This window comes from Trichogramma pretiosum, unplaced genomic scaffold (genome assembly GCF_000599845.2).
Source record: "Trichogramma pretiosum strain Unisexual culture from Peru unplaced genomic scaffold, Tpre_2.0 scaffold74, whole genome shotgun sequence".
Taxonomy (NCBI): Eukaryota; Metazoa; Arthropoda; class Insecta; order Hymenoptera; family Trichogrammatidae; genus Trichogramma; species Trichogramma pretiosum.
This window is the reverse complement of record NW_019641708.1, coordinates 42,540-56,221: the sequence shown is the minus strand read 5'-3', so window position 1 is coordinate 56,221 and position 13,682 is coordinate 42,540. Positions and strand designations below refer to the sequence as shown.

Here is a 13,682-nt window from a genome sequence, read left to right as displayed (position 1 = left end):
ACGTATAAATATAGCGTGTATATAGTATATACGATACAGAGGTGCACTCTATACGTACTGCACCGTATGTGCACCGTTCACTCGTGGCTCTGTGTCTGTGTCGGTGTATATAAGAGTTTGTGTGTTCTCTCTCTCTCGCTGTCTTGTGACTCGCGACTCGCGCGGCGGCGGCGGCAGCGGCGTCGGCTTCGAGACCCCAACTGAGGCGTCCGTACATATACCACTCTTATAGCACGTATAAGAGGCATGGCAGCCGGAGGAGCTGCTGCTAACCGCCGCACTCACGTATATATGGGCTATATCGCGTCAACTGTCCCCTCCCTTGGATCAGAGTTCTAATTTGATTTTTCATATTTTATTCTGCTTTCCAAGAATGAATAAAAAATGATTGAAACATGATTTTTTATGTTAAGCTTTATGAGGAATTTAAATTGGATGTCAAAAATCATATTCATAAACTCCAAGTACCTTAATTTCCAAAAATCAGCTTCATGGGCAAAAATAAACATGTTCGTGTCCAGCGATATGGCCAATATTGTAATATTTTCTTCTTTAAATCCAAATACAACTTCTGATAAATTTTGGTCATCGCCAAATAAACAGACTTCATTATTGAGCTTCGTATGTGTCAAGAATAAAGGAAATCTAGAGAAAAACCATGTTTTATTGACACATATGAAGCTCAATAATGAAGTCTATTTGTCTGGCGATGACCAAAATTTAGGATTAAGGAGCTATGAAGTATGAATCAGTCGATGAACATATTACAATATTGGCCATATCGCTGGATACTAACATGTTTATTTTTGCCATTTTTTGCTGATTTTTGGGAATTATGGTACTTGGAGTTTATGAATATGATTTTTGACATCAGATTTTACATAAAAAATCATGTTTCAATCATTTTTTCGTATTCACCCTTGGGAAGCAGAATAAAATATGAAAAATCAAATTACAACTCTGTTCCAAGGGGGGGAACAGTTGACGCGATATAGCCCATATACACAGCGCACATAAAAACTCGAGACTCCGCGCGGAGCGAGAAGGAGTATAGAAAGAGAGAGAGAGAGAGAGAGAGAGAGAATGACGAGGTAGAAGCTCGCGAGGTATCGCATGCACTCGTACAAAGAGCCGAGGTGCATACATATATACAGTATACGATATTGCGTATACACAGCTCCTCCGCCAGTGTACATACATACATATCCCCGAACTGCAGCACGAGATTCGCGCGCGCGGGTGTTGCGATATAGAGACAGAGGTTGTTGCCGGACCAGATGAGAGAGATGGAAGGCAGCGCACGAGGGCACACAAAGCTATATAATGTAGACCGCTGTGCCCCGTGACGATGCGCGAGGTTAATATTATCGTTTCGTCGTTCTTCTCTCCGCGCGCTGCAACGCCGATATATATTATTAAACTCGTGTTGGATACTAATATGCGGACGCGCGTGCTTTTATTCAGGAGTTTGAACGTTACTCGTCTGTATAAACGAAGCTCATTGATCTGCAACCGATTTCCGCGCGTGTATCCTCGCGCGTAGACACGTGTATAATATAGATCGTACATTTGTACTGCGCTCCTATTATTCCATACTATATGCAGATTATAACATCTACAGTAAAGTAATACAACATCGTTTGATAACCGAAATTTTTGTAAAAAAAAAACATTTCGTCGTGGGCGCACGCATCGATACACGTACTTCGACGAGAAATTCGTGCCTGCGACGAACGTACATGACTCATCCATATAATGCGACCGATTCTCAATCGAGTCGAACGGCCAAAAAATAAAAAAGGATGAGTAATTATGGGGCGAGTGAAAAAAGTTTAAATGATCGACAAAAGAGTGATAAAATAATGATTATCGTCGCAAAGATATCGGTAGCCTTGTCATTATTACAATGCAATTGACTAATTTCGTTACTAGCGGGCTCGAGGTGGAAATAACATTCGACGGTCTGCAACGAAAAATGGAATTGTTAAACCTCTTGTAAAGGTCAAAGAAGTTCGAGTTATGGAGCTTACCACGATGCTACAGCGTGTTAAGTAGCACAATTGCCGCGATGAGTTTAGGAGGCGCCTGAGAAGCTGCTAGCCGAGCGACACTAAAAGAAAGTGTACTTTAGAAAAGTCACAGAAATATTAGATCGAGTAGGGTCCATCTGATGGCCATGCGGTCTAAAGCACACGCCTCTGTCATCAGTGGAGTGGTTCAAATCGAGGTTCGAGTCTCGATTAAAATCATTGCAGGACCTGGAAGGAAATAATTTGCAGATAAAGTTTGAAGGAGAAATCCTTCTTCTTTTGTCTTTTCTTCACAGCGCAAGCGTATAAAATTTTACATTTATTATTTTTTTTTAAATAATTTTTATGGCATTGCGTGGCTCAAGTTTCAGTTCGAGGCACACTTTGCCGTGACCGAAGCTGATCGTTATTCGCGTATAGCGACGCTATTATGAACAACTTGAATCTCGGCAAAGGGGCTCCAAACGTGAACTTAGCACAGTGCTAACGTATAAAAGTATTTTTATTGCACAAGCAAAAGTTCAACAATCTCTTGAGAAAAAGTCACATGTATATCTCTCATACGCACGATCATATGCGCGAAAGAATATATCGCCGTGAGACAATGGTAGATACCCCAAAAACAAGCCCAAAACACAACCCATGAGCCGAATAAAACTCAGAAAAAAAGCACGAGAGTCGAGAACACTCATCGGGTAGCTGATGCATGTGCTTGTCTCGAATTTCATATAGACCAAAGGAAAGAGAGACCCACATACGGGTCTAAAGTTGTGCCTTATTAGTTCGCGTTTTCAAGTGGTAACGAGGATGAAATTGTTTTACCTTTTCCCGATTTTAACTACATCGCACGATAATCGTGCCAATTATCGTGCGAGTTGATCCCCGATACACGTATAAAAGCTACAGGAAAGGCTTCATTTTATACCTAGACGCGTGCTTTTCAATTTCTCGGTAATATCAACTTCCTCGCGTGAACTTACACGCATACGAACATCATAGTTACTTTTTTTTATTATCAAATTGTATCAGCATCTCTGTGTTGAAAATTGTAAAGGTATACATCTACAAAAACAAAGGTCGATAGATCGAAACTCGAATGTTGATTGCCAGCGCGTCGTGCAGTGTACGCGGCTCGCGAGAAGCTCGTGTTATTATAATGTTAACCTCGCGCGGTACTTCGTATAAGACAATAATTTATCCGATTTTATTGCAGCGGCCGGGGCAAATTTCGAAATAGCCATTTCACTTCGTTTCGTGTCGTCTTCCTCGTAAATTATAACGCGTGCACACGAGCATGTATATACGTACTTCTTTGACTCGTGGCGCGCATATTATACGAAAGGGGCAGCAGCTGCGTCCGTCAACGAATCCAATAAGTCGGAAAATTTTTTTTTCATCGAACGAGTAAATTTATGTACGCGCGGTGTACTTGAATTTAATTAAGGATTCGTCGTGAAGACCATTAAATCAAGGATTCTTGGCGAACGAAGCTTCGGTACACGAAGTCAAAATACAAATAAAAAAAACGTCCCAGCTCGTGCAAATCCTTCGTTTGTCTCGCCCAAGTACGTTACGTACACCCTCGCGCACTCGTGTGATGCATTTGACGCGAGGATAGCTGAAGTAGCTCCGAATACGAACACAACGCGGATATATACCAACACATTGCGTCAGCCCTTGTGAAAACGAAAATTGCCACAACCATCCCGCGGGCCCATAAATATATCATAATTGTTTAATTACGTGCTTGCTGTATACTATACGTGAACCAGTTATAATGGAAGAAAGAAAAGCCCCCGCAGACGCGAACCTTTCTAATCCTTAATAGCATACCTTTTATAACGCTATTTATACGAAATTTCAAGTACAAGGTTCGCGCAAAGTCTTATACATATTTCGCAGCGACGCTTAATAAAAATGTTACACAAGTTTCATAATTTCGCGGCGAGTTGAGATCATTCCTTGAATCGCTCCCGCGCGAGAGCGAGACGGGCCGCGCACTCATTACGGGCTGTATATATATTCCGCTACGCGCGGCCGAGTTGAAAAACGTCCGCGAATTATCGTTAATGAGTTAATCGCGCAAACGCGCCTCGCGTTAGCTCCCGGTCGTGTATTTTTACGTATATACTCCCCCGTGTTTTTTGCCGCGAATTAAAAGGGACATTCGAACGCGTTATATATCGTATACCTCGTTAACGCAATGTTAAAAATTTCGATAAAAAATTCATGTGAGCATGCCAATTTTTGTCTGCGATTTTTATCTCGTAATTATATTTTTGATGTATGTTTTGATCTCTACTCTGTAGAGTACACGGAGAAATATTCTCACTACAAAACAAGATGCGGCGACGTGAAAGGGGGGCGAGCGTTAAGTTTTAAGGCGAGCACGTCGAAACACGAGGCGGGTATGCTTTACGTATTGTGAAACGTTCCGTGCGACGTATTCTCGTGCGTGCATTCGAAATCGCGGTGCACATTCAAAATACAGTGGAGGCCGTTTATAACGAGGTCGGATATAGCGAGANTCTAATGACCAAGAATCGTGTACCTTTCTTAGAATTGCCTTTGACGCGAATAAATAATTGGCAAATTCAGAAATAGGGGGCATTGCCATTGTACGTACGTACGTCTCAAAATGAAAGCCATATTGTCTATAAGCTACTGACTCGGAGATCAACTCATTCGAATGAGTGTTCGAATAAACCATCTTCTGAAATCTCGCCTGAAAAGCACGTCGTAGCTTTCCGACACGTTCGAGTTAGTCACTTTCGACGCTCTAAGAATTGTTTTAAAAAAGTCGAAAAAACACTTCGATCCGGAAAGTAACAATTCTTTTGATATTTAAAGCGAAAATATCGAGGCTCCAAGCTCACTCGCGAGCTTTATGGTATGCGAGCGAAGTGTCTATCTCGATAATTCATCCGTTAGCTCGTGAAGAAGAGGCTAAGGCAATAAGAAAAAAAAAAAAACCCTCGCGGTCAACGTTCTCAGAAAGGCCAAGCCAGCCTACTCGGCCAATAAACACGCACTCTCTAGCTTAAATTTATCTCGGCCTATATCGTGCAATCATGACACTCGGGAAGCGCCTTAATGAAATCAATTACAAATGAAACTTAACATTCCCAAGTTTCACGACTAGAGCAAGAGCGAAATTTGCCTCGTGGCTGTAAAACGACGTTATATATATGCTCGCGCCATGCGGGACTCGGCTGGCGATAAAAAAAAGTAAAATAATAATAATGATGAAGGATAAGAAAGAGGAAGAGAGAAGAAACGCGTTGCGCATGAAAATAAAGCAACGGGAGCTCCGATATGAATCGTTTGCGTTCACGTCGGCTCGTGTGTGTACAACTCGTCGTGTGTTTGCTCGAAAGCTCGACTTGATACAAAAGGCGCAAGGTTCTAGTAATGCATAGAAAAACTTCGAGACGAGTCTCCGAGTGAGTAAGTATAGCGAGCGAAGAAAATATTCCATCGATCCAGTCGTGATTATTACGTGTTCGAGCGTCGAGCGCCCATAATACGCCTATATATGAATATGAGCAAGTATTTGAGCCACGCAATGTTCACCACGAGCTCGGGGGATTATCGCTACAAAGTATATACGCACGATGCGACACGAGCGTAAGTACGGATTTATGTGTACGCACGAAGAAACGATGCCTCGACTTCTCTCGGCTCACATTATATACGAGGCGGCAGATGACGATCGTATAAATTTTGACTCGGCTCGTCCGGGCGGTCATTCCGCGCTTGATTTATCATTTCTAATTAATCTTCATAAAAACGTTCATTCATCGGGCTCTTGGCTCGGGCTCGTACAGGAGACGCGTTTATTTGTGCGTTGGTGCAACACGAGTTCAGTGGACGCGCACGCATCGATACGATGTACATTATGTATCGAGCGCACATACGCGCCAAGTAAGTAAGTAAGTGAGTAAGTAAGTAAGCGAAAATATTTTTACTTATACATATACGGGTAATAACGATTTTACAGCACACAGCTCGAGAATACGTATAGGAATATATACGGGCGTAACACAGGCCATTGAATTTTGCGTCGCGGTGCAGCCTGTACGACTTTCCGCGAAAAAGCTCGCGCCGCGCGCCAAGTATAGCTTCGCCAACCGAGTTACGAGTGCACATATATATGTGTATAATAGGCATGCTTGTGGTGCACACGCGGACACTTTCTCGATTGGATACGAATGCGCTCCTCGATTTTCTTTATTTTTTTTCATTTTCCCTCTTTGAAATCGGTTGTATCGCGATCGCAAGCAGGCTTCGATTGTTACATTATGTCTTACGTTAATATTCCATTTGAGAAAGAGAGCCGAACTCGAGAGACGTTATTCGAGATTCTTGCTCGTGTCTGCATCGAAGCTCGAATTACTTTTCAAGCTCGATCGGGAACTTATTTTCGATTTTCAACGGAATTGATATCGGCGATTGCACGAGTCGATTTCACTTGACTTTTGGTATCCGCAGATTCGATTAATTTTCTCTTTCAAAGACTCGGCATGGAAAAGACAATTGAATTATTTCTGTAAAGTAGACCGATCATACCAGGAACCACTGTTAAAAGATTTAAAAAAGCGGTCCAAAAATAAATCTCTCATCCGTAAAATAAATTACAAATTTCGCTTTGAGAAGTAAATCCATCTAGGCTAAACATTATCTTACGTATCTTTGTCTAAAGAATCGAATGCCGTGGTCAGTTTTGCCCTACGACTTCGTTTTCATCGAAAAAAATGGACTTTATTGATTTTTTTCGTAAAAGTTCTTAAATCGTCTTTTTGGCGTTGCAAAGACATAAGCACCGGGCAGAAACAAGAAGAAAAAAAAAAGAAAAGAGGAATGGGTGGTCGATCGACCTGACCAACGCACGCGGGGAAGCGCAAAACAAACAAGATATCTCATTCAGTCGTTCATTCGATCGCGACGCGCAAACATACGGTGCGAAGTACTACAAGAACGGATACCCGCGAATACATATAGGTTCACCTCGTTTCCGACAGTCTCTCGATGTATCTTCATTCACGCGTAAAGAATCTCGCGCGACTTTTAAGCCATATTATTATGATCGCGGGGCACGTAAACGTAAAATGAATAAACGTTTTGAACTCGACGACGATCGTCGATCGGCGTGCAGTATATGCGTGTACTTCGGATCGATATTATTTTGATTAATCGCTAAAATACAAAGATCGAAGATCATTCTGAAGACATTGAGGGACCTGAAAGCTGGTTTTTTTAACTACTTTTTGCTCTAGGCCGAAAAGGACGGCTTTAATCGAAAAAATGCAAAGAACAAAAAAGTTTTAAATTTTTGAAAAGGAACTCAGAAAATATTTTATAATATTTTTTTAGTCATATTTCCGGCTGTTACAAGCTATTTATGTTAAAAATAGCGTTTTTAAGTTCTAAATGCTAGACACCCTCTATGAAAAAATCTGAAAAATTCAATGTTATGAGCTTCGATGAAAAAAATGAGAAAAATTTTTTTCATATTTTTTAAGGCTTCGTTAGGTCCTCCGTTACTTCTTTCGATAAAACTGAAAAAATTTCAGGGGGTTTGTTTTGTCAAAAACAAGTCATAGCTTCAAAATCGGTAAAAATAGAAAAAAAAAACGTTCTTGCGGATTATGAAGGCTACGAGCGATATCGTAATCTAAAATATCGGCTTCGACACTTTTTTTTCGTGTACTATATGACATAACTAAATTCCAGAATAATCCGTGGACTTCGTCCGCATATTTTATTTAAAAAATTCCTAGTCTTACGCGTATAACTTTTCTGAATGTGTGAAATTCGGATTTTTAATTTTTATGTTTGTATGTTTGTATGTTTGAGGGTAGTTATAGCAATTTTATACTAACTACATTTGGTGAGATACTGTGAAAAAAAGGACTACATTTTCTATTTTGACAACCTGAACTATCTGAACAATGTAGCCAACTTAAATCAACGTTCTATGTTAATTTGGACATGGTGAAATATTACAGAGAAAGAATTACGCGCTATTACACTGAGAAAAATATTTGGCCCGATCAACCAAGGCTTCATTGTTTCAACGAAATTATTTCATCGCGGGCAATCAATTGATTAATTTCATTGATTCTATGAAATATTCTATTAAAATTTACAAAATATTTAATAGAAACAAACTATTAATTTGAATAATAATACACGATATATAATCGAGTTAACTAAATATTTAGTTGAATTGTCAAAATAATTTAATTAATTATAACACAATTTAATTCTAGCAATGATATTTTTTGTAAAATCAATTAAAAAATTTTTTGTTTTGATAAAATATTTCGAAAATTTTAACAAAATAATTTTTTGATTTTATTTTCTATTTAAATAGAATATAAAATATATTTTTGTGTTTTGGTTTTGACTTCTTTGAACTCTTTCACACTGATATCAGTTAACAGTCATTAATTTATCTTAGGTTCACAGAAATTATTTTATTTTTCATACATAATTTTTTCAATTTTTTCACACTATTTTACATATATTCTATAAACCTAACGCATTTACACGCTTGTAAACGATAACGCGACACTAACGCTACTTAGGGGTCGCTCGCTTATTTACTTTATATTCAAAGATGAACCTTCATTATATACCAGTCTAAAAGATATTTCGTCACTTGCGGAAACGAGAAAATAGTTACAAAATGCCCTCTAGCCGCAAAACATTAGACTCATTTTTATTACGGATTATTAAATCAATGAAATATTTAGTAACAATATTTTGAATGAAACTAGGTTCATCAACTTGATAGATCAAGTAATCCTAACAATGAAGCATTTCGTCAATTTAGTGAAATATTTAATTGGCATATACCAACGAAATATTTTGTTGTTTTGATAAAATATTTCATAACAATATTTTGAATGAAACTAGTTTCATCAACTTGATAGATCAAGTAATCTCAACAATGAAGCATTTCGTCAATTTAGTGAAATATTTACTCGGTATGTCTGCCAATCAAATATTTCATCGAAGTAATCATAATTTTATTAATTTTATTTAATCATTTCATTCATTTTGTGAAATATGAAATATGAAATGATATTTCTTTGAATCAATCACTTCGTGATTGTTTCAATGAAATTTTTTTCTCAGTGTAAATAGTGAATCAACAGTCTCTAGACCAACTCTCTTTGTGTGTACATGCTTATAAGTTTGATATTCGCAGCGGATTGGATTGGAAGAAGAAAATAATTTAATTGTACCGCACTTCATCACACTTACAATCACGTACACACAAAAGGAGGGGTCTAGAGACTGTTAATTCATCATTTATTCACTTAAAACTTGAATATATTGCGAGTATTCGAAAAAACTCGATTACTCGAAAAAACTCGATTACTCGAAAAAACTTGAGTACCCGAAAAAACTCGAGTACTCGATAAAAACGCGAGTACCCGAAAAAACTCGAGTACTCAAAAAATCGAGTACTCGACTCGAACTCGAGGAAAACACTCGAACTCGACGAGTCGAGTTTTTTCGAGTACTCGCACAGCCCTACTGTAGAGGTCATTCTACTTCGAAATTAAAAATTGCAAAGATTGCAAAGGTCACGATAAAAATAGGGAGAAAATAGTATATTTCTCAACGGGTGCACATGGTTTTTTAGCAAAACGAGGGATTATAGCACGAGCCGAAGGCGAGTGCTGTAACGAGTTTTGTTAAAAAACCATATCTGCACCAGTTTGAGATACTATTTTTTCCTACGAGAGCCTAAAATTAGCGGCAAAGTTGCGTATTTTAGGTTAGAGTGGGAAAAAAACATTTTCCGACGAAATTTAATTGAAAGAAAAACAATTTTTCATTTATTCGAGCGATATGGAAAATATGCGACCTTGAATAACACTAATCACCAAAAAATATGGCGGATAGGCTAATCGTCGCTGATTCACAGATCAGCGGTCGCGATCTTTCATCGTCAGTCAAGCTCGGCGCCCAGTTGCTCCAAATATCGCGACACTTGCTCGTAGTTAAAGGGCTTGCGATTCCTCAACAAGTTCAACGGCGTTCTACCCTCGTTGGTCTTGGCATCGATCTCCACCGGTTGCTGTCTCTCCGCGTTGATTCGGAAGAACGCGTCCAAAAACCAATTGCATTCGATGCAGATGACGTGCAGAGGAGTCCATCCATCCGCGTCGGCCAGATTCGGATTGGCGCCCACCGACAGAAGTCTCTTGGCCGCCCTCGTGTTTTTGGCGAACAAAGCCACGAGCAGCGGAGTCCGGCCCCTCGTGTCCCGAGCATCGATCAGCACCGGCCGCCGCGTGTCGCCGACGATACCGAAGAAACGCCACATGAAATCGTCGTGGATTCTACTACCGAGAAAGTGCAGAGCGGTCTGTCCATCCCGATTGGCCACGTTCGGATCGGCGCCTCTCTCCAGCAGCGTTTGAAACTTGCCCTTGCAGCGCGAATGCACAGCCACGTGCAGCGGCGTCCAGCCCGCGTTGTCCTGGGCATCGAGCCGGACCTGCCGTTGCATTTGGTCGACGATCTCGAAGAATCGACTCATCGAACCGTAGGGTCTCAATGAGTGGCAAACGAGGTGCAGAGCGGTACATCCGACGTTATCGGCCAAATTAGGATCGGCGCCGTTCACCAGCAGTATCGAGAACTTCATCGTGCTCCTGTGACGCACGGCCAAGTGCAGCGCCGTGTTACCGTAGCAGTCGCGCGCATCGACTTGCACCTGCGGCTTTCCGCGCAGCTCGCGGACGACCTTGAAGAACACCTCGACTATGTCGCAGCCGTCGGCTCTCCGGCAAATAACGTGCAGCGGAGTCTCTCCTTTGTCGTTGGCCAGATTCGGATCGGCGCCCGCGCGCAGCAGCGACTCGGTTGCCTTCTTGTGGCCGTGGAGCATGGCCAAGTGCAGCGGTGTGTTACCGAAGCTGTCACGGACATTGACCCGCACCGGATTATTTAATCTGGCGTTGATAGCGAAGAAGTTTTTCACCAATAAGTCGGCTTCGGTTTTCTGACACATAATGTGCAGAGGTGTCGATCCCTTTTCGTTGACCGAATTCACGTCGGCGCCTCTTGTCAGCAGTATCTCGGACGCCCACGCGTTGCTGTTCTCCAGAGTCAAGTGCAGCGGTGTGTTACCCTTCCTGTCGCGAACATCGACCTGAACCGTTTGACGATTTTCCTCGTTGACCTTGAAAAACGACTCTATCGACTCATCTTTTTCGACTCTCCGGTAAATCAAGTGCAGAGGTGTCCATCCTTTCTTGTTGGCCAAATTCGGCTCGGCGCCTCTTGCCAGCAGTATCTCGGTTGCCCTCTTGTTGCCGTGAAGCATGGCCAAGTGCAGGGGTGTGTTACCGAAGCTGTCACGGACATCGACCTGCACCGGCTCTCTGTGCTCGTCGACGATCTCGAAGAATAACTGCAGCAAGTGATTCACGCGACCATCCCGGCAAATAGCGTGCAGAGCAGTGGATCCATCGGCATCGCGCCAAGTCGGACTTGCGCCTCTTTTCAGTAGCTCCGCAGCCAACTGCCAGTCGTTTTGCACGGCCGATCGTAGCAGCGAATGACCTGGAATTAGGACGACATTAGGATTCTGCCCGTGTTCGAGAAATCTTGCGACGAGCCGCTGTCCATCGGGGATAGAGCCAGCCGCGTGCAAATGCGTGAATCCCGTTTCGTCGATGTAGTTCAAGTCGAATCTGTCGTAGATTTCAAACAGCGAGTGAACGATGCCGGGCGAGTCGCGGACTTGGGCGCGCGAAACGAGATGTATCGGTGTGGTGCGATGCAACGCGTACCGGCCGTCTGTGCCAATTTTGGGCTGGTCTCTGTATCCGGTGTCAACCACGAACTTGATGAATCGTATTCTTGCCTTCTCGTCGCCCTCTCGGTCCGTTACGGCGTACGAGAGAAGACGCTCGATTTTTTCGGGTCGAAAGATCTCCAAGAGATCCGGTAATGGGCCCTGCCAATTTTCGACGATACGATATATGCCATCAAGGAGCAATCGGCGTTTTTCCTCTTCGCTCGCTCGACTGGCAATGCTCATCAAGCTACTCCAATCTTGAGCTGTCATTTTTATCGTTTTTTTCCCCACTCGAGCACAACTCGCGCAGTCGCTAATAATTTAAGATTGTTTTTTTTTTTTTTTTGTCACGAAAACCGCACTTGCTGCGGTCGATGCGATATTTCCAACTGTTCACTAATACTGCAACTATTCACTTACTCTATATACGACAGATATATAGAGATTATTAAAAAAATATATATGGAAGAGTGAACTCGAGATATATAGGAGATACGAGTAGGCCCGAGCTTAGAACGAGAATAATTCGTTGATATCGGTATCTATTTAAAATCATCGATCCAAAATAGTAGAAGTAGCTCGTTCGAATAACATAATATAGGTAGGCAATAACAACAATAGCACACGGCTAACTTAACGCGCTTTTCTGACCGAATTTAACTACTTGGATTATCAACATATATGAAATGTGAAAAAAGTGTTTTATTATTTACCATTTAAACGTTTTGAAACAGTTTGCAAATTTGCAAAAAAATTTCTAAAAGGCGAACTAAAAAGGGCTCGTTATACATACTATCATTCTCTCTCTCTCTCTTCTTATTATCGTAATCTTGTACCGCCTTGTCAAAATCGTAATACTTCGTACACGAGACAGATCGGTACGTTCCTCGAGGCCTGTAATAAAAACACAATCGGAATCGATTTGCACGGATTTCGGGTTGGAATGTTTTGAAATATCCTTTGCTGTCGATTGCGCCGAGGACGATGATAAAAAGAATAAGCAAGGTCAATGGAAGGCATCGCCACCCTCCTCGGGGAACTAGATCTGCTACCTTTCTGTATGACATTTCGCAATCGCGAGGTGATACATTGATTCATTCGCGTCGAAAGAAAGAAAAAATTAATCTGAGCAAAGCCCGACGATAATACATACAATTGGAAATAAACCCGCGCGTCATCGCGATACCAGAAGAGAGACAAAAAAATTTCGTGCAACTTGAAAAACGCAATTATTACAGTGGATTCCGCGTTGACGATTCGATCGCATATATATTTGTATGTACCTATCGTATAATATCGACAGTCTATTTGTTTGCTCTTGCCTTGATACGGTATACGCTTACGCGAGAACGTGTATATAACAATGCAACGAGAGCCGTCGAGAAATGTATAAATCGTGTATCGATCGTGTATAAATTACAGAGTCTCATCCAAATAAACGCGCTATACAGTAAGTATATAATAATAATAATAATAGCGAGAAGAAGTCGGAGAGCTCGAGTCTCGTGTATTTGTGTGTATACAGAATATCATTCACACGACTTGGATTTCCGCCTCGCTCGCGCTCGGGCTCTTGTTCGCTCTCACTCACTCACTCACTGCGCTGCAGTCGTCTATGCATCGAAATTTTGCACAATGGCTTTTGCTCGCTCTCTCTCTCTCTCTGTCTTGACGCTGCTCTGTATACACTGCATTGCTCTCCGTCCGTCTGTGTACTTTTACACACGCGTGAGTCTCTGTCAACGTCAATCCCTTGCTCTCGCGCGTGTATACGGCGTGTATTTTATAAGAGCCCTACGAGATACTATACTTGTATGACTACAGTG

At 41.6% G+C, this 13,682-nt stretch overlaps 1 protein-coding gene across 1 annotated transcript; it reads right to left on the bottom strand.

Moving 5' to 3' along the window:
- Positions 1-9,996: 9,996 nt before the first annotated feature.
- Positions 9,997-12,126, bottom strand: LOC106659454 (ankyrin-1-like). The gene has a single exon (XM_014382026.1). The coding sequence runs from the start codon at positions 12,124-12,126 to the stop codon at positions 9,997-9,999; it is 2,130 nt and encodes a 709-aa protein (XP_014237512.1).
- Positions 12,127-13,682: the final 1,556 nt, after the last annotated feature.

What these genes read in the sequence shown, in the direction of transcription:
- LOC106659454 (XM_014382026.1), bottom strand. Translation starts at nt 12,126, where the DNA reads ATGACAGCTCAAGATTGGAGTAGCTTGATGAGCATTGCCAGTCGAGCG.